Here is a 25,872-nt window from a genome sequence, read left to right as displayed (position 1 = left end):
ACAATTTTGAAATTAAACTAGTTTTGATTTCGATATAGTGGTCAGACGAATGGGCAATCTCACTCTCTGAATGTTCAAACTCTTGTTTCTATGCCAGTGAAAGAAAAGAAGAGCAAAGTACTACTTGCCATAGCTGAGGTCTGTGTGGATGGACCTCAACATCCCATCACTTTAATCCAAAATTTAAAAAAAAGACCCTATGTGAACAGCGTCTCCACGAAGACACGATTAATCATTCCACACAATCTACAAATCTCTTACTGAGCAATTACTTAAATAGAAGAATAAAATGAGCCTTAGTAATGGTTCAGTAGGCAGCCTGACAACAGTCACGCCGGGTGATAGCATCTCCATTGAGGGCAACTAATCCATTAGCATGAAGAGAGACCGTAAACAAGTCAGAAGGTTTGTAAATCAAACATTGAGTCCATCTATCAGTTAGTTTGCTAGCCAGCGGACAGAGACAGCAGGCCAGGCAGGCAGGCAGGCAGGCAGGCAGGCAGGCAGGGTAGCGTCGGTAAATAAAAGATGCTGCTGAGGCAGCCTGCAGATGGATATTTTCACTCTGGCTGACAAACAGCACTTCTGAGCCTGGCATCTCTACTCTATAAAAGCAAATGAGTCACCGCACTTTGGATCCTGAGCAAGCAAGACCCGAGTAAAGACAACACTAGAGCAGAGGAGCGTCTCGGAGCCTCCGCTGTTTATTAAACACCTTCGCAAAAAGGAGTGGGAGCTTTACTGACATTGAGTAACAGCGTTTTGAGGCGTGCGGCTCATCAGATCTCCTCGATTATTGCTCGGCTTTATCGCCGTGACACGCCGACAACAGATGCAATTACATCCTGTGCAGACAGAGCAAATTCTTCAATTTCAACTCCCTGCAAAACTGTTTACATGATCATTATGAAAAGTGATCCTCTATAGAAAAGCTTTGTGCACTGACCACTACTGTGCTGAGAAAATTGCAAAGCTGGCGATAATGCCACGAGAACACATTTCCCATCACGCGTCACAATGCCGTGCTATCCCGGAATGCTTCACACGGCCACAGTTATTGTCAGCACCTTCTACTGTGGAACACAATGCGACCGGGACCCTATTTTAACGGAGATGGGGACACGTTTAATTGCACTCTGAGATGTATGCTGCTTGCTGTTCATCTGAGCTAGGAATGTTGTTCTTTTTATGACCTTTTTCACCCTTATTGCCAACTTAAGCATCCTCAGGAGCTTACACAGTAATCATTTCCAACATATGCCTAATAGCGCTAATGCTCTCAGAATGAGGCCAGGTTCAAAATGAAGGAACCATCATTTTCACGCCCAATTTTGCCAGCCAATCACTTCAGGTGCCAAGGACTCTTTTTACTTTTCTAAAATGATCCCCTGACAAATGGCGCATACAAACGTCTCCCGTGATTGATGGCTCTAATTTACCTCCATGCAATGTCTCATATTAAACTCTGAATAATGCATCATTAGGTTTGCATTCCGCAGAGACCAAGTAGGTGCACAATTGTATGCATGTGTAGGCAAGCACATAATATGCGTGCTCTCCCAAAAGCTATAAATAGATTTTGTTTTAGAACTTGCAGGAGCGACAGAAGCTGTGATCATTTGTCGATCACAGCTTCTGTCACAGTCATTCTTGCAGTACATATTGATTTTGAGAAAAATAAATAAATGTGGGGACTCCAGCTGCTAGCAAGATATCACAAACCTAATATGGTAACAGCTATGAAAGGGAAAATCAACCTGCGCCAATCTTGAAAATGCATGTCGGGTTTTACGTTCCCTCTGGAGGAGCGATAAGCCAGAGTAAAGCCCAGAAGAAACCCGAGGATGAGACTGGAGGTGGACGTGGCTCACGTCTCCAGCGGCCTTATTGGCTCATTGAGGAGGCGGCTCACACACGGCTGTGATCTCACGCCTGAGGCCCGCTGCTCTTCGGCGGCCTCAAAGGCAGCAACTTTCACTCGTTCAATCGATACCTGCAGCTACTTTGGCTCCTATGATATGCTCAACTTTATTACTCTGATGTCCATCGTTTATCACAAGTCATCCGGTGCAAAATAGTAACATTCAATGGCTTTCGATACTGTGAAAATGCATTTATTGTCTGTGGTAGCCTGGAGGGTGCAACATCACGCATTTGCACGCACGGCGTGCCGCTGCAGTCGGTGAAGCAGGTTGACCTAGATTAGGGGTGTGTATTCACAGACGTGCTGGAGAAAGCATCAGCATAAAAAGTCAGAAATGTATTCCCTCACAGTCATAAAAGAGGTAAAAATAATTCCAAACTTTCTCGTCCTTGTCACACAGCCCCTTGTTAACGTTCCTCCCCGCAGAATTTCCCTCATAATGTCACTTCTTTTGACACTGGAATAAAAGTAAAGGAAGTGAAGGAAAGTCTAGACGGACCACAGGAGTGTCGCCTGACGCCAAAATTACATCTTTATCCAGCTGACATATTGTGCGGGACAATCTATCTAGACCAAGGGTGTTCGAAATTGGCCAGTTTGATTTTTTTTTTTTTAACTTGTTATACGCGCTTTAAACCAATCCCTCAATCAAGCAATTCCACATTCATTAAGTAATGCTATATTTTTTCTCATATTCATTTTGGGCTGGCCCACATCTCCTCACCTTTATGGGGGCCTTTATGGCGCATTTCCAACTCAATGGTGGCTTCCATAGTAGAAGTGACAGCATTCAAAAGGAGCTACTACCTGGTCATCTCTATTTCTCAGGTATCTAGCCTATTCACAAAACTGACAAGACAAAAGCAAAAAGCTGCCAAACATAAATCCAAGCGTCCCTCTTCAACCCATTTCTGCCTCGACCACACTTCTTGTTCCCGTTCAAATTTCACCCTGCAATCTCCAATGTGATGTCACTCGCCGCCTCCTCTAAATAAGTAGGGCAGCTACTTGGAGAGGGGGAGATCAGAACTGACAGGTCAGTCTACTAAACAAGCTGCATTAAAAAGGAAACTGGATTGAACAAGCTGGATAGAAAAGGAAAGGAGCAAGTAACTTTTGATATACTGCTGCTATGAAAATGTACATAACAGTTTTTTTAAAAGCTTTTACAAGGGTGAAAACAACAGTGATTAGTTTGAAGTACCGGGAAGACGCATTACTCAAAATGAGCAAAATCTTGTCTGCTCTGACACAGACTCCATCATTTTATGACACCCTTCGGATTTTAAGTTGTATTATAAATAAATAAAAAATAGATATATTCCTGCTTATAAAGTGTTCATGTTTTGTGTGAAATTTATCCAGGTGGTTTGCCAGTCTCGAGGCTGTGGGGAAGTTGCGGGGGCGGAGGTAGAATCCCCCATGCTGGAAGCTTTTGGGGGGGGGGCATACAACATTCACACATTTCATCCCTTGCAGCCTTTGACATTTAATACAGGCATGATGTACACCTGGTGTGACGGCACTGGCCAAATACACACTCAATCACGAGCTGTTAATGAAAAATAAATATGAAGGCAAGCGAGACTGGCAGAGGCAAAACTTAAAACTGTCAGGGTTCAATGTTTATTTGGAACAACACGGTAGAGGCTAGTTAGCACATAATGCTGACAATATTTATGTCAACAAAATTGACAAGGTGTTGACCCTGGAACAGGTCGTACTATTTTCTAAGTTTGGGGAAAAAAAAGACTCCTAATAGGTGTGTGACAATGAGAGAGAATTTTGTTAATTAGCAATTTACACTTTTTTTTCCACTTTCTTTTGTCATTTCCAGCTAAAACATTTTAATTACCGGTGCAATGAATAATCGATTATCAAATTACTGATCATTATTTGTGATGATCGATGAATAGTTTGGATACCTTTTTTCCATTTAAAATTGTCCAAATACTCTAAAATGTAGCTACTCAACAGCAAATATGAAAGTAGATTATTAAAATGATTATTTGGTTTTATGTTTCCTTAAAGAGTTGTCTTAATTCATCAGTGTGTTTAATATTGACATTGTAGTTTGAACAACAGGAGGTGATTTCTAATAATGGGTCATCATTCTGTAATGCAGCTAAATAAAGCAACTAGAATGTTTCAGATCTAATAAGGCAACAGATGTTATTCAAGATTCAAGAGGTTTTTTTTTTATTCCTACGCTCCTCCAGCACAAAATCTTCCTGCTGCTTGTGTTTGATCGCACTAAGGTGCCGTACATCTGTCAGAGGAGGGGAGTGAAGTGGTCCCACTGGAACCTTGCCTCATCCTTCCTGCATGACGTCACCCTCTGGCTCCCTCGCTTCTTCACGTGCTCCTCCGTGCTGCTCTGCATTGCTTCCCCTAATTTCCTTTGCATTATTTTAAAGTTCAACCATTTTTTTCTCTGTCATGCAAACGATTCTAATGGTGTGCGTGTACATCAAGACCAGATGCCACTGGGCTGCCATTTCTTTTATCAGCCACTGAACACGGAGAAGTCGGCGGCCGACTGTGTAGCTCGTGTGTGTGTGTGTGTGCGTGTCGGGTTGGATTGTAATTGCAACTGTTTGTTTGGCAATGCTTGGATAAGCGTGTAACATCATGTGCAAGTATGTACGTGTCTGTCAGAGGCAGAGCGAAACAGACGGAGAGAGGGCGAGGGAGGAAGACAAGATATAAGTCTCTCGCTCTCCTGTCTTTGTCACTCTGTCGCTGAGTCCAAAGCCCCTGGGTGTCAGTGGCATCTTCCACTGTGTTAATCTCTGTGTAATAACTGAATCACAGGCAAAACAATAGAGCGCTGTGTCCATTGTCACAAGCCAAAAGGCCCAGGGGCAGATGGTTTGACGGTCTAACTGTTGAAGGACAAAATGTGTTTATGTGCAGACAAATAGATGCGAACGTCGGATGCACAAAGCCACGTCTGATGGGAATAATTGGAGGACGTTAGTCAGATGCTCCTGACTCATTCAAAAGTAACAAGTTGCGATTCAAAGACACGAATTTCTATTCAAGTAAATACAGAAGAACCAGAGAGTTCCAATGCTGTTTAAATACAAAAATTGGGAAGAAAAGAAAATCGTGTCTCGACAGACCATTACGACTATTGTGCGTGTCATCTGTCATATTGTCCGTGTCATCTGTCCTATTGTATTCAATATAATAACCTGACAGATTGGCGAAAATGTCATAAGGCTTTTAAAGTAAGGCAAAATAGAGTGCACAACCTCAACAGATACATAGCTGGGCAAATTGGTCCCAATTACCTACTTTCAATATGGAAATGGGAGTTTAAAACATTCAGAGAGGAATTTTGTCGCCACATGAAAAGGTCAACATTGTCATTTAAATCATTTTTGTTAATTTCAACCCTCACGGATATTTTAGTAAACATTCATCCTGAGCATAGAGAGGAATTTATTTCTACTGATTGAGTCACTTTAGCATCACCATCCACCCTTCAGAATAATTGCACCTGACTACTATTCGTCATTCTGGCTGCTAAATAACAATTACTGTACATAAATAAAGGTTCGGCCTGGTTGCATTCGGTTAGAGCGTGGCTCAACAACTTTTGCGCAGTACTGTACATCAGTGCGATTTCCTCACTGTGGATTCTTCCTCTCTGTCTATCGCACTTCCTCAGGGGGGTAATGATGTTCTTAGTCTAGGCTATTACCACAAGAGGCATATAGGACCTTGGTGAGTTGTAAAGCTTCATGGCTTGACGTTGACCCCCAGCAGTGTGTGTGTGAGGAGTGTTTCTGACAGATAGGGAGATAGTCAGATTGAGAAGGAAACAAAGATGGATCACAATCCAACGCAGTTAAAATTCAATTTGCATTGCTACAGTAATTTTAGGACTGATTGAAAACAACTAGAGAGATCACCAAAGCCGTGTGTCCGTGGCAGGAAAGAGAGTCCGATTTGTTTAGAAGCGTGAACGGCACATGTTAAAGCTTGCAGGTGTTTTCACGCAAGCTCCCCTTAAGAAGATTTCTCCAAGTCGGGATCTATCTCGCACGGTGGAGCCCATATCCGCGGGAGCCAACATCAAGCCGATTTTCCCAGCTAATTCCGCAGCTGCTGCCCACTGCTGAGCTTTGGGAAGCGCAAAGGGCCTCCACGGAAAGCGCCTTCTCTTTCTAATTCTGATCATTTGTTGACATGAGTAGCTTTCTGTTTCCGAGGGACGTCTTTCCACATCAATACTTTCTCACCCGACTGATATTGCCGTCTTTCCACAGAGGTCAAAAAATGAACTATTCATTCATTGTTCTGCCTCTGATTGACAGTCAGAATATTTACATGATAAAATTGGTACCTTGTAGTATAATCATAACCACTTTTCTGACATTGATTTAATGTCCATTTGGCAATACGTCATTTGTAAAAATGTGGGCTTTGGAGCAAAGGTTCATGGTTCAAAAGCCACCGAGGACCAAAAACGCTTGTCTGATTCTTGACTACAATCATATTGCCCTTGGGCAAGAGATTAAATATGGATCAATGTTGCAGCGAAATGCTAAAGCTAGACAAGGATAGCTTCTTCATCTGCTTACAATGGATATTTACCATCTCTTTCCTTATCACCATTGTTTTTTGAGAACAGGTCAAAAGGCAAAAAAGGTAGCGTGGGTAGAGTCCATCCTTTGCTGCCGTCTGAAATGAGGTCAACTCATTCGCTTTATCTTTATTGAAGTCATGAAAAGGATCAGCAGAAATTAAAACTAAGAATGTGACACCACGTATTGTTATTAATAATCTGACATGCCTATATTCAAACTTCTTCTCTTCATTAACTTGACATAAAAAATCCACAACAGATTCACATTACGTTACATTTCAATTACAAATCGACAGTGTAGTCTCATTTGTGAGTGACAAATTTCTCATTTATGCTCTTAGACTGGCTTGGATTGTAATTGGCTAGAATAGACTGACATAAGACAGATTATTAGTAGCTTGTCTTGTTGTCCAATTTGTGCTCAGCTTGGTAATAACATCCAAACAGTAGACGATGGCAGCACAGTGCACTAAAGAGGCCTTATTAACCTTGTGTTTGCAGGCTAACACTGGCACCCTGGCATTTAATAACAACACTATTGATTGGGCATAGACCAACAGAACGGCCTCAGACAATCAAGCATGACGAGGATCACGGGTCACGCTTCTGTCGTCCCCTCACCGCTCACATATGACGGCTTGACGCTATTAAATTAGCATTTCAAATGTCCCCTTGGAGAGGTCACTGTGCTGTAAAGATAGATCAGCCGCTTCCTCTGGAGGCCAAAGTTAATGAGATCTCACCACACCTTTGTTCCAAGAAATTTATAGAATTGTTTTGATAGTGGGCAACTTTAGAGGTGGTAGCTCCACGTGGAATTCATTCTTCACACTCATTGATCACAATCAATACTTCCTGTTATATTATACTGCTGAGCCAGTGATCTTTGTGTTGTCATGGCAACTAGAGCAACCTGGCAGGTAGTTACCATGGATTCTCAACTACTACTACTACTGGGCCTTGGTGGAACAATGGACTCTTGTTGAGAACCTTCTGACCTTCAATTTAGCCCGGAGCGTGTCTAACAAAGACAAGACAGCAAAGGTGGGAGGATGTTTTCCTTAATCGTTACAACCTTCGCACTGGGATATCGTCATTAGGTGGCCATGCGTGTTACAGAGTTTGGAAGCCAGCAGGTGTTCTGTGGCCTCTTGTAGTCTTTGTCAATGACGCAACATAACTGCAGGTACTGATTGCATCCTGTGTTGCTTGACTTCCATACAGCCCCGATTGGGCTCTGTTCCCACTCCAGGATGATTTGGGTGTGAGTGTGAATGGTTTTCTTTCTTCGTGTGCCCTGTGGCTGACTGGCAACCAATTCAGAGCGTAGTCTCGGCTGGGATACGGTCCAGCTCCGAGCAATGCTGAACAGAATGCAAAATTGTAAACAAATGGCCTATACATAGCAGAAATACTAAAACGAATGGGCTATACATTCTTTGGTGACCCATCAAGGTATTTAAAAAGTGTTCTTTCGCTTTAAGACTTTATCATGATGTAATACTTTGAAACGCACGGCGGTGTCCAAAAATCTGCTGGTTCTCACGCTGGGCTGGCAAATTTAGTGCCTCCACGAAATCAAAGCAAGATTCGTGATATTAGTGATTGACAATTCTTCACCAGCTAAATGTACGTACTCGTCATGATAAATGGATAAAGACAAGATGCGTATTGAAATGTCTGGTAATGATCACAATACACAAGGTCAACGGGCTCATTGGTCTTTCTTTAGTCCTAATTGACTTTGTGTTCCCTGGTAAATTAGTTTCTCTCTTTGACATTGATATAAAAAAAAAAAATGATGACATCACAAATATCGGGGGGAAAATACATCACTTGTGATGCAAATTGCATTGCAGAAAAGCAATAAAGTCCAATATCATCTGAAATAATCACATCAGTGAATATGCATGCCTTCCATTCCCTGGCTGCGACATGGACATGTGTGCAACTAGAAAGTAAATAAGCTCAACTGTTTGTGTCGTCTTGTCTCCGCACGGCCCAGTGAGACGGAGGGAAGCAGAGGAAGACAGATATTGTGCATGTCTGTTCAAAGGATTTGTTTCGTTTCTTATTCCCTATGAGAATGCCTGTCTGTCTGTCTGCCACTCTAAAGCTTGCGCATTGCGAGCCTAATTGGCCTGAACAACAGTGTGCGGTTAAGCTTGCTTCTCGTCCAAGGCTGTGGTATTTTGTTTAGAATTTTTTTTTTTTTTGGGAGGGGGTGCTTTCATACAATAGTCTTTCGATTATAGCAGAATAGAGTTAATTAGCAAAGCCAAATTATGCACATTCAATCCTGGCCAAGCCAAAAATAAATGACAACACCAGATGGCATTTGAAAAGTCACCATCACTTTTCCAAATTGTGTCAAGCTTTTTGTTTGTGTGAAGCAGCCAAACCGCCAACTCCTTTCTGATCCTCACTGTGGACTTCAAAATATTGTTCAAGGCACACCCAGCCACATCTTTATACTTGGTGTGTATCTGAAACCCACAATGCACCACAGACTGTATTTCCAACCAACTAGACTCCATTTATAATGAATGAGTGTTACAATAGAGGTGGCTTCTGGGTGGAGAAAAAAAATATCATGCTTTAAAATATGATACAATACAGAGAAACGTTACTCACGGCATTTCTCATAAGCGAGAGACAAAAGAGCAGAGGCATTAACACAATTCAAATTCATGAGCCGCCAAACATGTACGTACGTCAAATGATATGCAACGGCGATTGTTGTTAACGTCATGAATTATACATCCGCGCAAGACAGAGATGAGTGAAATCAATGTTCACTTTTCATCCTACAACCCAGCCATGCTGGAGACGTCGCACGAGATGGAAAGAAAACATCAAATACAATTTAGTAGACGGCGTGATGCCACATGAGTGACCACAAAAAAATGTTGCCATTTCCTCAACGAATATTCTCATGACGGGGAAGTTGTCAGCAGGAATTCCACAGCTGTTGATTATCACATGTATGGAGAACACAGCACTGGCAATTAGCATCCTTCCATCCATCCAAGCTTATTTTGTAAACAAACTTTTTTTTTTTAACCAATAAAAGTATAAGTACCCGCTTTAAGGGGTGGATAAAATCACCACCTGTTATATTTGTGATCACAGTCTGATAACTGAAGAAGGTAACTTAAGGAAGATCATTTCCTCAGATTCTTCAATGAATTCAGTCCTGTGGAAAATGTACGGAAAAGTAAGTGTCGAGAAGGGCACAATTAATAAATACAAATTACCTTCTTTATCATTTTCCACTGAATTGCTCATATTCCCTATCATTCACTGCATCCCCATATACGAGGCACCTACGCTTTCCTTCTATCACATCTGTAATATATAATTCAGCAAATGTTAACAGCATAGAAACCTATTTGGTAGCTTAGCAACCAGTATCATTTATGGGCATGCTTATGCCGGCCCGCTGTGGATGCCACGAAAAAAAAAATGCACTGTGAAAAAGCCTTAAATTGGCTGTAGGTGTCAAAAAAAAAAAAAATTAGACTAGTGCTTCTTTCGTGGTAGTTTTGACACTTTAGCTGAATAAATTAAATCGATGAATAATCGTTTTAAATCAATCGTGCTTTCTATATCAGTCAAGATAGTGTTGACAAGAAGGTGGCAATGAGAAACAACTATTGAATCATGTGCTGCAGGTTTGCCTTGCAGAAATCCGAATGTTGCACATCGTGTATTCTATTTTTATCACTTTGATGCGAAATGAAGTCGGGCGCACCTGCTAGCTGAGCTAATTATTAATACAGCTCATCAAGTATGGAGAGTGAGCCCCAGATGTGACGCCGTGGCTGGGATACAAACTGCTGCTCTTGTATCTGCGCATTTTTCCATATACTGTACTTTACATTTCACATCCTTTTGGCGTGTGAAAATTCTTGCTTTCTCCCCTTCCGGGCTTCATCACAAGCTCTCCATTTTCCACCTCCCTGTCTTTCACTTTACACTCCATCTCCCCATCATTTTCGCCACTTACCCCTTCCTGTGAATTCCCGCTTGTGTCACCTGCATCCTTAACCCAGTGTACCTTCACGCTGTTTTGTCACTTCACATTTTCCTCACCGCTCTCCTCTTTTTATCACTATCATTTCTTGACTTCTTTCTTTGTTTCACTGGCTGATAGGGAAGACAATAGAGTGGAGGAGGAGGAGGAGGAGGAGGAGGAGGGATGATGATGGAGGGAGCCCCATCTGTGGCTAGCTCATTAGAAGAAGGAGCAGAAAGCACACTAGAAGGCATCCACACACATTTTGCTGCCCTGCTGGAACCATTCCAACGCTGACACATCGCTATCTCCAAATCTGGCTGTCATTAATCACACCGTGTACAACACATAACAACAATGTGAATGGTGCGATGCTTTCGAAACCTCCTGCACTGTCAAGCGACTCTGGCAAATTCAATGGAAACTTCAACTATGCCCTAAGCCCTCAGACATTTGCTTTCCTTTACAAAAAGAGTACATTGCATTTGGAATGGAGAGATTAAAAGCTGAAGGGCACTCAGATGATGCAGAAAAAAAAAAGAGAATCCACTTAAGCTTACTTTTTGACCGGCACGTGAAATTCGTGACACATGATTGAAGGGATTTAAAATAGTCTTATCCATCTTGAACAGTTCTTCCCTTTTACCTGAGACTTTATTCATAAATCCTGTTTGGCACATTATCTGCAGAGTTTCTAATGTCAAGGCCAAATCTTTTGGAACACCTCTTTCTCATGATAAGAATGACATATGTTAAACCTCGAAAAAGTTTGACAACCCTTTTTGGTTTTAACCGGGAGGTCGGCAGATGGTGAAGGGACACTTGGTGCAAGTGGAAGTCGTATCTCCAGTTAGCCAATACATGAGCTTAATAACAACTGGGGTAGTATTAGGGCCACCTGTTCATTTTTACAAAATGAAAAATGCTCATACCAAAAGGATTACGTTTCAACATTGGTAAAATAAACGATTTGAAAGAGCTCTCCGGTGATGAACAAGTGCGGTGTTACTGCACTGCAAAGTAAAATTACTGTAATAAAACATTTTCGCCACAACTATGAAGAAGTTGAAGGGCATCAAATGGCAAAGAAGAAATAAAAGCAGAACATAAAATGAGACTTTTTTTCAAGTTCCCTTAAATATATCTTGGATTCTGAACCAAACCGAATATTTTTAAAAACATCTTGCATTGTAGTGTTAAGAAATAATAATTAAAAAAAATAAAATGCAACAAGGAAAAGACCCCCACCCTTTTACAGAGGATGACTCCACAAGGGGGCGCAAATTCCCTATGCATAATCCAATGATTGACATGTCTTACCAGTTATACTATTACACAACAATTTCAGTTTTTTTTTTTTTTTTAAGGGGGGCACTTACATAATGAACATGCTAGAAACCACCAATGCATATGTGGTGTAACTTAACCTGTGACCATTGAGCATGTACAAATGATTCAGTGCAGGACAGTACAAGCACTTTGATACTATAAGTAGCTTCATAATAGGCAACGGATATTTTTAAAGTGATAAATGTACTTCTCTCATTTTCTCCCTTTTATCAGCGCAGTCCTATTGACTCTTAGAGGTCAAAAGCTCAGTGACAAGCCGGCCATCCAGTAAAGGATTTCTCTTGCCACTCAAGGCCATCCCTGGCATTAGAAACTGAAGGCCTTGAACCTTAATCTTGTAGTCCGCAACTAATCATAGCATCAAACTTAGAGTACAACTCATCTATGACCATATTTCACTTGTCAAAGTGGATGTTGAACGTGCTAAATTTACAACCTGACATCAATGCGAGGATCTGCCCAAGGATGATGAGGAAAAACGCAACCGTATATGACCATTAAACTATTATAAATATGATAATGCAACCAGACGCTGTCATCAGCACTTATGAAGAAAACGGTAATCATCACACATTAGTTTTTCGAATGGACACAATTAAGAGCAAGATAGATCATTGCTTAAATATGTCCCCGTGGGACGGCCATGCTAGATGCTATAATGTACCGTGAGGGGAAAGAAGAGTGATGCTACAGGTTTAATGGCGCGTAACGTGTATTTAATCGTGTAACACTTCAACCCTTATGGGGAACATTGTAAAAGTGTCCATTAGCGACCGTGCATTGTGTGTTTTTTTAAATGTCATTAAAAGAGCTCATCGTAGAAAAAGCATGAATGATTGATGAGCATATGGGGGCTGTCAACACCTCCCACGAGTCCATCAAAATGCAATCAAAGCACCGGGCAAGTTCACAGCTCGTGTCACTCGGCTGTGGTCCACCCATGACATATGCTTAGATGAAAGAGAAAGCATCAAATCTTAAATGTCCCACTTTGCCTTTTTTCAGTTTTTTCTTTCATATCAGAAATGTTGGAGATATGCTGCAGTATTTCGCTGTTTTGCTATTGGAGGGAATGCTGATGACAGTTAAGCATTCGCATTCTGCCCCCACCCACCCCCCTCAAATGTGGTCCATAATGCGTCACTTGAAATGTAAAATACTTGGTACTTGGACCTGCTGAAAATGTCCTCTAATTGGTTCTGGCCCTGACATGGCGCTCGCCTACACCGGCGGCGCTAGAAGGGGTTCTGCAGGGGCACTGATCCCCCGGGAATTATGGTCATTTCCACCCATCCCCTGAAGGAAAAATTTAATCAATCTGCATTTTCTGAAGAATTTGGTGGGGGGGTGGGGGGTTAAAAAACAGGTATAGACTAAATCTAATTTCTTTAAGTGCTGAATACAAAAAAAAAAAAACATCCTGGCCCTGCAAACTTTAAAGAGGAGGTCAATAGAGTCTCACTCACTGGCTACTCAGTGTGTCGTCTTACTTTTCCGATAATTCCCAGGGAAAAGAAAATCAAAGCGGGGAGGAAGTAAAGGTCATTTTGGCGTCCGCCGCGTCTCGACTAGTTTATGACAAAGTGGCGAAACGTGAAATAAGCCCAAGTATATGGCTCCAGGTGGACTAACTATTGATGCAAACGCCTCTCCGGTCATCAGCATCCCTCTTCCGAGGCCAGCTCATCATGGCAGCACTTTGGACTGTCGTCAGCACTCCATCCTCGTGGACGCCAGCCAGCAGCCGCGCCGACCGATCAATAGGCACCGGCGGCTAGCTTTGCCCCACCCCCCCGTCTCAACTACAACACTATAAAGACTGCTGTGTTGTGCCGCCGCTGCATAATGATTAAGCATCCCACGCTGCTGTGTGAATTAGCCTAATCTGTGTCCGCAACCAAAGGACGGGGACTTCACATGCCCGCTAGAGACGCTCGCCGGACAGACAAGAAGCTCATCTTTTGGAAATTTAGACGAAAGGCGCATGAGAGGGGGTCGCGTGTTTGTGACAAAGAAAAATATGGCACAAGAATGCACTGATGATGGTAATAAGTTGTGAAATGGTTTCTCACTTTATTAAAGCGGAACCTCAAATGCCACCATTTGTAATTGCATGCCTCCATTTTCTATACAGCTCATTAGAGATGCAGCCAAGTTGGAGACAGCTTTGGAACATTCATGGGGAAAAAAACAACTTCAAATTTTGCGGTCAGCAAATCTCACAAGACCTCAGCTCAGCCAGCGGCAAATGACCTCAGCTTATGTTGTGCTTTTTGCCTCATTGTTTTCAAAACAGCAAACAGGTGATTTTTTTCCCCCCAAATGACAGATGGGTTGCAAAAAAACCTTCAGAATGATCTCATTAAAAACAAAAGACCCTTGATGAAAACTAACAAAAGAACCATAACTAAACAGTTCCGTTAACTAAATGAAATAAAAAAAATTGCTTTTAAAAAATAAGTGAAACTACATGTTGCATAACCAACCAGAATTCAGTACAGTCATAGCAAAAATTACCTTGTTTTTGGTTTTGTCAATTAATTTCATAGACAAGCTGATCTTATTTTAAATCTGTTTATTATTTATTTTACAGGAAGATCAAAAAGTCTGTAGCTGATTATTTTCTATTTCCTTTACACCCTGCAAGGAAAATTGGTTTGAAATACAGTGTAAACGAATTGAAAATCCTCAGCCTCTGAGAATGGACTGAGTTGACCTTAATGGTTCCACTGTGTAGCTTTTATACCCTTGACTATTAACTTCTACTGTCTGGGAACGTACGTGGTAATGTCGGAGTCCAGTAATTTGCCCCCTGAGATACATTCATGTAAATTGGACCTTGAGGGACACCAAAGTGCCCCTCAACATGACACATGCTTCTATCACACGATTTGTGTTTTAAACACATACTTCCACACTGCATTTAAGTTCAAGTCAGAGGAAAATTGGCAAGCTCCAAAGCAAAGCTTTTTTTTGTTAACACTTACAGTATGTTCTCAGAGTTCAATGCCATACGGTGAGACCTTGGCGTATATAATCGAACCTTTTCCCCCCGCTCGCTGCATGATGATGCTGTCCATCATGTACCTGTCAAAGTGCTGACATGCAGGAGGCTGTGCATGTAGCCACATCATGTCTAATAACACCCACCCACCCCCTCCCCTCTCCTCTCCTCTGCTCATCCTCCTCTCCCTCCAGCTCATCAGCAGGATCTATTGCACGCCCTTGACAAACTGCCAGCGCAATCCCTCTCCTGCAAAATGTCTATTTATCATCCCAAGTAAGGCGAAAGGGGTGATGAGCAACATGGACATTTCCCCGAATCATCTGTGGAACTCATTGAAAGCAAGCAGTATATTAAAAGCAGAACTTCACTTAGTTTTAACGTGCCTTCCTTTTCTCTCACGCAAGAGTACCTTTAAATACAATCAATGATGCCATCGGATCACTATTGAGGCAGTATGCATGTTGTCCGATGGAATTTTGAGGGCAACAAAAGATTTTGAATAAGCTCCTCCACACATGACCAAGTGTGTCCAACAAACATTTTGCACGTCCCATTGTGGTGGGCGACAACATGCCATTTAAATCCTCCATGTTTAAAAGCATCAAATAAAATCACGCCAAGACTTACCTAAATGAGATCGTGGCCACCGTCCCAGCCACCGGCGTCTCCTCAATTCACCGTCCGCCCCTAGTGTGCCTTTCCTCGGGGTCCAATTCGCAGCGTGCTCGCCTCAGTTTAGGATAGAAGAGCGCGTCCGGTCGGCTCGTCCTGGTTCCGGGGATGTGGAGGATGCAGCGTGCATTTGCAGTTTGCAAAAGGACTCAGGCATCCGCGTGGCGCAGGTGGAGGAGGACGAATGATGGGAAGAAGAAGAAAAAGCAGGTAGCTCGAGGGCTTTGGAGCAGAGGGAGGGAGGGAGGGATGGAGGTGTGCAGGCGGTGGGAGAGCGGAGAAGCACTGCGGTGACAGGAAGAACGCCGGCCGGAAAGAAGGCAGACAGCCGCTCTCTGTCTTGCTCGGCCACTCACTAACCGGCTCGCTCACGCACACGTCAGTTGCGCCCCTTCAATCGTGTGGTGTGGCGTGGTGTGCTGGTGTGCTGGTGTGGGGCGCCCTCTGCAGCGGCAACGTCAACACAACAGGCAGGTGATCCCCCCTCTTCCGTGCATTGCTCCAAACTGTGCGTGGGAGGCGTCCTCCCTTGCAAACTCACACTATCTATCCAACTGTGTTTTTCAAATCATCTGCAATCGGGAGTGAGCATTTAGGTGCAATTTGTATAAGCCACTTCACGTTGGAGGCAATCATCATCATCATCGTGACATTGTTATTTGTGCATTACCTTATGGTGCGCGAGGGCTAGTTCGACCTCTGGTTAACGCCAAACTGTGATCGGCTGGATTTGACACCTGTGCGTGCAGCCCAATTTCAGGCAAATTAGGTGAAATTGGCTCATTTCCGCCTGTGCCAGGTGTGCTTAACAAAGTGCAGTACCCCTTCCATTCCATATGCATACTGGCGTTTTAATCATGAATATCAAATTATGTAGATTATCCAAAGTTCGCTCGTTTCATCCTTCCTCGGCATGTTTTTATTCATAAACTGCTGATCAGATCTTCAATCCTCGATGTCTGAGCAAACTTTCATTACCTTGCATGTTAGCAGAAAAATCGCTAGAGGGCGCTCTCGGTCTGAAATTCAACCTGAGCCCAATGCTGTACCTATACAAAAAGCCTACAAAATAATTAGACATAATGCTGCTATAATTTCAACAACGTGTAGAGATTTAATATTTGCTATTGTTAAATAAAAGAAGGCAAGAATTACAAATAAATACTTGGTACCATATATCAATGACATCAGAAGAAAACATTTAGTAGGTCATACCTTAAAAGTTACACTGCCTGTAAAACAATGCCCGTGTTATTCCCTGAAGGCGTTGTCTCCGGGGGTGGTAGCAAGCATTCTTGTTCAGCTGTCACTCGTGATTCCACGCCCTGCTCAGCTAGTACCACGCCAGATTCGGGTCAAAAGTGTGAAACTCGAAAATAAATAGTTTATTCAAAACATTTACCAAAGCAAAGCAAAACCAGTTTTAACTCGAAAAAAAATCATTTCATACAAGTATTTTTATTTTTATTTTGTTTTTTTTTAATTTTCAAGCTCAACACTTTTATTTTCAGTTTCAAGTTTTACTTTTTCAAGTACGAGTTTTGTTTTTTCCAGTACAAAACCTTTGACCCCTTTGACCTCCTCCATAGGAACACACAATTTGACATAGCATAACATTCTTCCACACAAAAAAAGGCACTGACGAGAAACACAAATCTCTAAATAGCCACATTTAAAAAGTGTTGCAATGCCTCTTATGGGAAATAAACTCGGAATTGTAGCTTTCACTTACACATATGAAGCAAGAAACTATTACGGGATATGTTTTAAAAGACCCACCCTTATGTCTGTGTGTGACTTTGCCAACTATGTTTATGTTTATGCAATAACTTTAAATTGCATAAGTGCATTAATAAATGAACTTCTTCAATTTACATTGTACAGGGATACACTTAAATAAGCAAGGCATAGATATCAGAGTTACTTTTAAAGATTGGAATGTAAAAGTCATATTAAAAACGGGCGTCATGCATTCAATGCAAATTAAAATAATGCAATTTACCATTGACGAAATCAACTACCATGCATTCCTGTTGGGACATATCGCCACATATTTGGAAAGTGAATCATACCACAATCCCGCATAAGAATCTAGCTGTGTGTGACGCACCAAAAGTCTTACCGTGGTAACGACTAGATTTGGACGGATGTCTTGAATGACCTGAGAAGTGTGGCAAAAACACACACCATTTGTTATGGTCACCACAATAATCATATCGTACATAATCAGACTTATTGCAGTCATAATGTGACATCCAAACGTTTGGTCAAATATATGACTTAGCCGCTCAAGTTTTGGGGGTGAGTCTTGCTTGACAAATAGGGTCAGAAGATTCACAATTAAAGGCCGTGATTTCTTCTGTGGGTGATGTGCTATGTTTTTCATCTAAAGACGCCACACATGCACACACACTAAGTGCATTCCAAATATAAATGGTGATTATTTTCTCTTGAGGATTAAAAATCGCTATGTGAATGGGCTATTATTGTCAAAGAAGGTGCGCAAAGTCCCACCTCCGTTTGAAAGAGTCGGTATTGGCACAGATTGAAATATGAGAACAAAGTGGAAGCCACAGTGGCCACGGAAGTAAAAATCACAAAGCCACAGCCGGACGCGTGTGGGGTAGACAGGACGCGTCCGCATTCACACATACGCACGAGCCGAGCTGAGTTGTCTGTCCATGCGCGGTGTGGCGCGGCGCGGTGCGGTGCAGACACCTTTGGAGGCGGCACACTAACATGCGTGAATCGCATCTTCTCCGGACCATCTAAGCAGCATTAACAACTCCAAAATAATGAATGGCGATTATGAATGAAGAATGACCAATGGTAAGTCGTGCAACTCACGGAGAGGCGCACAACATCGGGAAGCCAGACGAGCCGAGCTGCTCCGGGTGCGACCGTCTGCGACCGTCTGCTCCTCTCCAACCGTCCCAATGCCTCTTTTTATCACTTCCCATTTGCCAGTCAGACGGAAAGCGAAATTAAATGTGCTTTTTCGGGGAATAGGTGGAGTATTTACAGTACATGGGCCCTTTGAAAGTTTCGTTTTGGATCAGAGTTTACCATCCTATTTGCACTATTCATGCATGCTAGCCTGCTTAAGAGTCGTAACATCATAAACGCTTGACGGGAATATTTACAAGTGTGCATGTTTCCTTGTTGGCTGCACACCGAAATATTAGGAACACGGCAAACTGCACACACACACACACATTGTTAAATGCAAAATACTATGTGGCCAATCAAAACTGCATTCATATATTGTTAAAGATCAATCATAAGCCTGACTTTTAAATTGTAACATTTGAAAGTTATTTAGATCAGATTTTGACTGGCTTGATAGAAGTGTCTTGTTGTACCTCCCATAAGCATCTTCTGTGCATCGCTCCCCTGCTTCTTCCGCTTCTACCTCTGGCCTCGAGCTGCAGCAGCCAAAAGCCTCTTGCAGAACTCAGAGAGGATTACACGGGAATCGTGCACACAGATCTCAACAACGCGGTGAGTCAGAACCGTCCGTTTACAGGACATACACTATGCAGAATATATTGAATTCAACTACCGTAATTGTTCAATTAACATGACTGCTTTTTCTGTTTTCATATTAAGAAAGAAAGAATCATTACCCTGCAGGGAAACACGTCATGCATTGAGGATACGCAAAGAGTGCAAAATTGTACACAAAGAAGCAACATGGTGAGTCACTTGAGTAGAAGTTGCAGGCAATTCACATTAGTCATAATCAAAAATCCAAATTTAATCAAAACCAAAATGGTGACAGACTATGGAGGAATCATTTAGAATGCATTGGAACAATTTACATAAGTCTGATGTAAATGTATATTTTTTTTGAAGCTACTTTTGTGCCTTTGTTTTTTCCAGGATTTTGTCAGCATCTTACACAATTTAACTTGCCACATGTGGAATATGAAATCTAACCACACACGCCAACTGGTCACATCTCTCCTAAACTCGCTACAGTGCACTTGTTCTTTGAACCTGGTAAGTTAAGATGCATTTCAACTTCTGCAATTTATTTGACTTTTTTTTTTTTAGCCAAAACATCCAAATATTGTAGATTCATTTAGCATGAGCAATGTGATTTATTAACCTTGAGATTAATGACTGAGTCTTTGTGTCTGAAAGTTTTGTGATGAAGCTTTATGTCTGTTTTCTAGAGTGAAGAACGCCAAGTGAGGAGAAGGACAGCAATGAGCAAGAATCAAAAGCAGCAGAGAAAACTCGACAGGGAGGCCAAAAAACTTTGCAAAGTTGCCACCATCTTATCTAGCATGACAACATGCTATGAGATGTTGAATTCACGTTTAGGGAACACCTGATAGCAGCTCCCCGCTTGGGTTATTTTTACACAAACCCATTCTTCCGTAATCCTTGATTGGGTTACAAAAGAGGAAGCTCCTACTTGGTTTAAGTGACATTTTCTCTTTCGGTGGGGTTCTTTTTGGCTGGTGTACAGCAACTGACTCATTCGGTACGCTTGCGAGCTGCACAGCGGACATCCAAAGGCCGAGCATGACTGAATTTTGAACGCAAGCTAAGCTACTAGCTTATCCACAGTATACTGTATTGTACGGGGGGGGGGGGGGGGGGGGGGACACATCTTAATGACAGAAGGGAAACTATTATTTAAGCTCTTTTTGAGGGTTTACACATCTGTTGCTGCTCAAGCAGGAAAAAATATGTTGTGCAATTTTACTTTCACTTTGAATCAGTTGGATTGTGTTTCCCAATCTTTATTGAGCCAAGACACTCATTTACAAAGGTCCCGTGGGACACGTAGACATATTTGTAAATAATAAATCATTTTCTGACAAGTTAAGGGAAATTGGAGATTGCGTCACGGCATCCCTGAGGTTATACGAGCGGCGGCACGCCGGCCACCCTTACTGGGACTCCGATGCATTTGATAGATGTTTTAAAAGCTAGTTTTGCCACACATGGCTGAGTTCACCGAGAAGTTCTCATGTTTGAAGCAACTCGGGATGTTCAAGTGGCACAAATGTTGGACGTACTAAACTTGCCGCTTGTTGATTTGAACCCACGTGTGATGTATAGAAGCCATTTATATTGGAAATATATTTATGAGAAAAACGGATTCGTTTGTTGCGGTCTTTGATGGATACACACCAAGTTTTCTGCATAAACATTTGTTTAATCATGGAGGCTCTACATGGCATTAGGTGCACACTTTTGTTGTCATTTTCCCCAATTTAATTTTATGAACATGACGTATGAACATCCTTAACAGTCAAAGTTGTACTATCCAGTGGTCCATGTGCCTTTGACTAACAGGAATGCAAACAGCAGAGTGTGTTACGCCAGAGCTTATGCAAGAGGTGGGTTCAAGCAGCCGGACATATCCAAAGATTAGCCCAGGCTTGAAGGTGCCAATGTTATCGCCACTTTGATAGCAACCAATATTAGGTCAATATTGATTTGCAATCCTTTGCAGTGCTTTTCAAATACTAATGCATTGAACATGTTCAAATGATAAATTAGTAAGAATTCAATTGTAACTAATATTTCTTTTCATGACAGTATGTCCAACTATTTTTTTTGAGTGTGCTCTTTCACAGTGACACACATTTCTGATAAATACCTCAATTGAAACACAGTGATTTGATTTCATAGTCAATTCTGTTGAGAGTTGAATATTTGTCGTAACCAATGAAAGGGGGAAAAAAACACAAGGTACATGTGCAAATAAAACAGAATTGACTTTTGGTACAATATTAACAAACTCAAAAGTCACAGAGTAAAAAGGAGTTGTAATGTGGACGGAATGAATTAAATTAACTAGTTGGAAAAAAAAGGAACATTAATGCATGGGCTTATAGACAATGCTACCGTTTGTGAAATATCAGCATTAAAAGTCAAAGGGGGCTTGAAAAGACAAAAAACACCTAACACGCACATTTTCCTAAGAGGTCAATCATATTGCACTTATTGATGGGACTGAATTCTCCTATGATGAAATTGAGAAGCAGTTACAGTTATGCTTGAGCGAGGACTGAGCGACAAGGGGAAATGATTGTGCCTCACCACTGATTCAAACCGCACTTAACAGTTTTCCCACCTCATTCCTTTTTGTGACTTAACTAAACATATGCCACTGTTCAGAACAATTTTAAAGCTGTGGTTTAATTTTCAGAACAGGGGTGTAAAGGTTTTTACCCGAGCCTAAAAGAAACCCAATGCGGCCAGCCCAGCCTCACCCCGCACTCTACCTCTAGTGGCCCCCAGGTAAATTGACTTTGAGACCCCTGATCTACATGGAAAACCTAAATTGTAAACCCCGTGCAAAAAAAAATAGCGTTGACTCATTTCCATGAGTAGGAAAGCGATCTTTCAAAGACACAGCCTTCTGATGCCACACTCACAGCAGAATTTTGCAGCTTCTATGGGGTACCTGGTCCCACACGAGTGACAAAACTTGCTCTTTACGTCACCATTGCCCACACTGCCATCGACATCATCCCTGATAAATCAAACACAAGCGCACATATTGATGATTCATGATCTATTTAGGGGATAAGCAGTTTAAAAATATGCATGGATGGTTGGTAGCGAGCGCTTCATGCAATACACCGACCACAAGAGGTCAGGATAGTGTAGCATGAGCTTTTCTTCCCATGTAGCTTTTCTCTCTTACTGATAAATGTCTCACCTGGTTATGCAAGTGTCCTCTAATTTCTTCTTATTGAGTGGTCCTCTTACGGGCGTAGTGTTTCTCACAGAACCGTATCCAGAACTCACTACTCGGTTCTTTATCCCCACACTGACATACACGTGGAAGGGAAAAATGTAAGAGGAAAAACGAATGACCCTGTATTCTAACGCAGTCGTCGGAGCGCTACTCACCCGGAAGAAGGGCTCGGGCTCGGGTTTGTCCTCATCGTAGCTGCAGGGGAGGTCTTACTGGAAGGCACTCCTAAAATAGGAACACCGTGTGACCCGACGTTGTGCTGCTCTAGCTCATGACATGATGTTATCTAACTGGAGGTTATGAATGTCAGAGCGCTTTCAAATGATTTCAAATCCACCATTTTTACCAGTCGGCTGGGAAAGGCCTGATCTTGCAGGTAGACGGGAGGAGGCCGAAGGGATGCTTGATGATGCGGAGTTGACCTTCTTGACAAGAGGGGGCGGTTTGTACTGAGGACAAAGGAAGGTGGAATGAAAATTTGAGAGAGGAATCACACTGAGTGGTGTGGGGGGGTATTATTTGGTGTTATTCTCATTTTTTCAAAGCCCGGAAAAATCGACCTTAGTGCATATGTGGAGAAATACTACCTGCGTGCGAGCAGGGACTTTCTTGGCGTCGCTTTTGTTTCTGTTACTCATCCTGGAAGCCTGATCCTGACAGAACTTAATGTGGCCTTGAGCCGAATTTTCGTTGAACCTCCGTTGACAATAAGGACACTTGACTAGGTCTGAAAAAGAGATTGAGAGGAAAATATGCATCGGTTTCATAAACAATCCAATATTACGAGAAATGTTGTGGCAGCCATTACTTTAAAATAACAAGGCCACATCTGTTTTTTTAACATCATTTTGAATGCCTTTTTATCGGGTTTACAAGATGAATTGGGTTGGAAATTCCCTCCATGGCCTTTTTCAAGCTATTCTAGTTAGTAAAAAAAAAATTAATTTTTCTTTTATGTCTCATGTAAAGCGAGTCCCTGTTGACCTCAACCGCGTCTGATAACTAAACAGCTGTGAACAGAGAAGAGCTAGTATACAAAAAAGTCAGTCTTTTCAGTTTAGCAATTTGTGAAAAGAATCAGAGATGAATTTTCAATTTCAAGTGACTCACCTGGGTCAAACGTCGGAGCAGGAGGCGGGGGCAAAGGTCCGCCTTCCTTCATGGCCCTCGCGCTGGCTTTGGATGCCTTGAGGACTGCGAGGAAGTCCTCATGTTTCTTGCGCCAGTTGGACGGCTTCTTTGGGGGCTCCGCCTGGTAAGAGGCAAGAGACATAACATCATTCTGCCGTTTCGATGGGGACACATGTTGAATTCTGATTTGATGAATACAAAAGTATTTTTTTTTTGTCCTCAAGGATTTCCAAATCCAGTGTTTGCATGGGAGCTAATCAGACACAATTCATGCACTGAGAAGACAGCAAGTCTAAAGCTGTTTATAGATAGAGGGTGTGGGTCTTTAGCACTGTTAGGAGGTAGGCTACAGCTCAAAGAGTGATTCTTGTTATCTAAAACAAAAGAAAAATAAAATAAAAATAACTTACTTTTTGAGCAGATGAACTTTGTGACTGAAATATAAAGTAGTTGTATTTGTTGCAAATGTGTACATCAAACAAAGGAATGACTTCAAGGTTAAATGGACATATTACATTCACTCCCATTGATGGCATTGTGTAAAAAAGAGGGATATTTCCTCGAGATGTGCACACTTTCACCACTTGGTGGCAGTAGTGTGACAGGTGGAGTGGCTGTAGATGCGCGACTAATAATGAAGGCGTGCAGAATTTTTCCATCAGTACTACCACATAGGACGGCACACTTCTTTACCAGATGTATGACAAAAGAAAATGCCCTTTTCAATATGGACAAATGTGTGCATATATATCAATATAAGGCCCACTATTCAACATCAAATGGTTTGATGCAAGGGCATCACAAGCAGCATCTTGTTCAAGGATGCTTTGACAGAGAGTGGGAATCAGAAGTAAAACTTTCAAGGCCAGAGAGGACTGAAGCTAACCCCTTATTGTGTGATCTTACCTTTGGTTTTAGGGGTTTGAGAGTTGGGATATCTGTACCAGCCGCTCTTTGCCTGCTGGAGTCAAAGACCTTCCTTCGTTTGGATGCTGACTTTTGGCAGATTTTGGCATGCTTCTCCTAGAGAAACAGAGAACCCGTTTCCCAGTAACCACACCAAATATCACATAAGTGCAACTCTGAATAAGTTCTCCATTTGTTCTTCAGGAATGTTAGCAGCAGTGTTGATTTTACCAGGACTTTAGGGAGGAACATTCTTTTACAGGTGTTACACTGGGAGAGCTCGCCAACAGGAAGGGCCTCCCCATCTGAAAAGTCAATTATGGCATCAATTGTCATTAAAAGGACTGTACATCAAACCTGTTTGATTTCTGCATCAGTGTTTCACTTTTTTTTGGTTTGATCTCTGAGGGCTTGTTTTTATAGGTTCAGAATAAAAACAAAACTTGAAGAGCTGCTATCAACAAAAACACCCAGGCACACCCAGACTCTCTTATAGACACTCTTTGGGCCAGCGTTAAAGCTGAAAAGGTCTTTTTGCTCTATCATCTTTCATGACATCATAACTGCCCGCACACTCAAGAGCACAAGGCATTCTTTGTAGGGCTGGCTGCACAAAAAAGCAACAAAAACAGTGCCTGCTCTTACATCTTAATATGACCTCCTTAGGGCCACTGTGAGTTAAATAAAGGCCTTCCAGCATCATGTGACCAGAATGCATAGTGCTCCTGCATGACAAATGACTATTGATTATTCCCCTAAACGATAAACGAGATACAATGAGAGCATCGGACCAAAAAAGCTCACCGAAGTTCCTGAACCTTGCACGTCCATTTCTAATGGAAGGTTAAAATTTGGTGGATTTGTGTCGATTTTAACCATTGATACACACACTTGCACATCTCAACGATATTGACGTTGGAGATTAAATGTGCGTCTGCAAAGAACCTTGCTTGTGCCGTTTTCGTATGTAAATCGGAATCGTCGCAGTCGATGCAAGTGACGGACAGCTCCCAAAGACAAACACGTCCATCGCATAGCAGCTAGCGTATTCACACACAAACGTTACCTAGCCTGACCCAAACAATAGAAGGTCGCTGACTCCCCAAAAATGGCAAACTGGATTTGAACACATAAAAGTAGAATAAACACCGTCATTTATCTTACCATCGAATTCGTCCATCATTGGCGTTTCTTTACTTCTTGCAGACAGTTCAGCTGCCCTTACAAACAAGAGACTGGTAGTCGCCGGACAATGTAAAATAGTTACCGCTAAACACTTCCGGTTTTGTTAATATACGCCGGGGATTAATCTCTTTTCTTTATTTAATCCTCATCTGTCCTTGACTTTTGCTCCTCTTTTTACATGTCAACTTCTCTCAAGCAGACATCCCATTGAAGGATACTGGAGTAGGGACAAACGTTTGGAAAATGATGCATTCATTCATCCATTTCAGGGAGACGATAAATAAAGAACAGGTATGTCACAACTCAGTCGCCTGTGTAGTTGATTCATCGCATTAACAACACATCTAGCCTTTGT

At 42.0% G+C, this 25,872-nt stretch overlaps 3 protein-coding genes across 8 annotated transcripts in view; 1 reads left to right on the top strand and 2 right to left on the bottom strand.

The window, feature by feature from the left end:
- The window catches only part of ctnnd2a (catenin (cadherin-associated protein), delta 2a), a 119,776-nt gene extending 101,057 nt beyond the window's left edge, over positions 1 to 18,719 (bottom strand). Inside the window, exons 1-2 of one of the 3 annotated variants that reach the window (XM_088364223.1) lie at positions 16,239 to 18,715; positions 15,524 to 16,140 (exon numbers count right to left, since the gene is read on the bottom strand). The gene's annotated coding sequence lies outside the window, so the exon portion shown is untranslated. Of the gene's footprint in view, positions 1 to 15,523 lie in introns of all 3 variants that reach the window. The other 2 variants (XM_088364222.1, XM_088364220.1) reach the window with 2 other exon arrangements.
- Positions 18,145 to 20,166, top strand: LOC148380657 (uncharacterized). 2 transcript variants are annotated; one of them, XM_088364225.1, is made up of 5 exons: positions 18,145 to 18,397; positions 18,941 to 19,069; positions 19,182 to 19,264; positions 19,451 to 19,570; positions 19,747 to 20,166. In XM_088364225.1, the coding sequence occupies exons 1-5, from the start codon at positions 18,388 to 18,390 to the stop codon at positions 19,906 to 19,908; spliced, it is 504 nt and encodes a 167-aa protein (XP_088220351.1). In that variant the 5' UTR covers positions 18,145 to 18,387; the 3' UTR covers positions 19,909 to 20,166. The 2 variants fall into 2 exon arrangements, with proteins under 2 accessions (XP_088220351.1, XP_088220352.1); XM_088364226.1 differs by having other exon boundaries at positions 18,147 to 18,397; positions 19,178 to 19,264.
- Positions 20,167 to 20,306: 140 nt separating this feature from the next.
- On the bottom strand, positions 20,307 to 25,748 carry zc2hc1a (zinc finger, C2HC-type containing 1A). 3 transcript variants are annotated; one of them, XM_088364218.1, is made up of 10 exons: positions 25,497 to 25,748; positions 24,564 to 24,637; positions 24,333 to 24,449; positions 23,837 to 23,860; positions 23,406 to 23,547; positions 22,883 to 23,022; positions 22,642 to 22,744; positions 22,451 to 22,520; positions 22,257 to 22,367; positions 20,307 to 22,067 (listed from the first exon to the last, which is right to left on the bottom strand). In XM_088364218.1, the coding sequence occupies exons 1-10, from the start codon at positions 25,513 to 25,515 to the stop codon at positions 21,938 to 21,940; spliced, it is 930 nt and encodes a 309-aa protein (XP_088220344.1). In that variant the 5' UTR covers positions 25,516 to 25,748; the 3' UTR covers positions 20,307 to 21,937. The 3 variants fall into 3 exon arrangements, with proteins under 3 accessions (XP_088220344.1, XP_088220345.1, XP_088220343.1); XM_088364219.1 differs by lacking the exon at positions 23,837 to 23,860 and having other exon boundaries at positions 25,497 to 25,739; XM_088364217.1 differs by lacking the exons at positions 24,333 to 24,449; positions 24,564 to 24,637; positions 25,497 to 25,748 and having other exon boundaries at positions 23,837 to 24,321.
- Between the last annotated feature and the right edge of the window lie 124 nt (positions 25,749 to 25,872).

Source organism: Syngnathus floridae, chromosome 20 (assembly GCF_059516105.1).
Source record: "Syngnathus floridae isolate MCC-2025c chromosome 20, RoL_Sflo_1.0, whole genome shotgun sequence".
In the NCBI taxonomy this organism is placed as follows: domain Eukaryota; kingdom Metazoa; phylum Chordata; class Actinopteri; order Syngnathiformes; family Syngnathidae; genus Syngnathus; species Syngnathus floridae.
This window is presented reverse-complemented; position numbering and strand designations above follow the sequence as displayed.

Bases quoted from the DNA above. Each gene is read 5' to 3' on its own strand.
- LOC148380657 (XM_088364225.1), top strand. The intron at 19,070-19,181 runs GTGAGTCAGAAC...ATATTAAGAAAG, and splicing joins ACACAGATCTCAACAACGCG to AAAGAATCATTACCCTGCAG. The intron at 19,265-19,450 runs GTGAGTCACTTG...TGTTTTTTCCAG, and splicing joins GTACACAAAGAAGCAACATG to GATTTTGTCAGCATCTTACA.
- zc2hc1a (XM_088364217.1), bottom strand. From the start codon at position 24,085: ATGGAAAAATTCTGCACGCCTTCATTATTAGTCGCGCATCTACAGCCA. The intron at 22,521-22,641 runs GTAAAAATGGTG...TTCCTATTTTAG, and splicing joins AGGCCTTTCCCAGCCGACTG to GAGTGCCTTCCAGTAAGACC. The intron at 22,068-22,256 runs GTGAGACATTTA...TTGATTTATCAG, and splicing joins GAGGACACTTGCATAACCAG to GGATGATGTCGATGGCAGTG.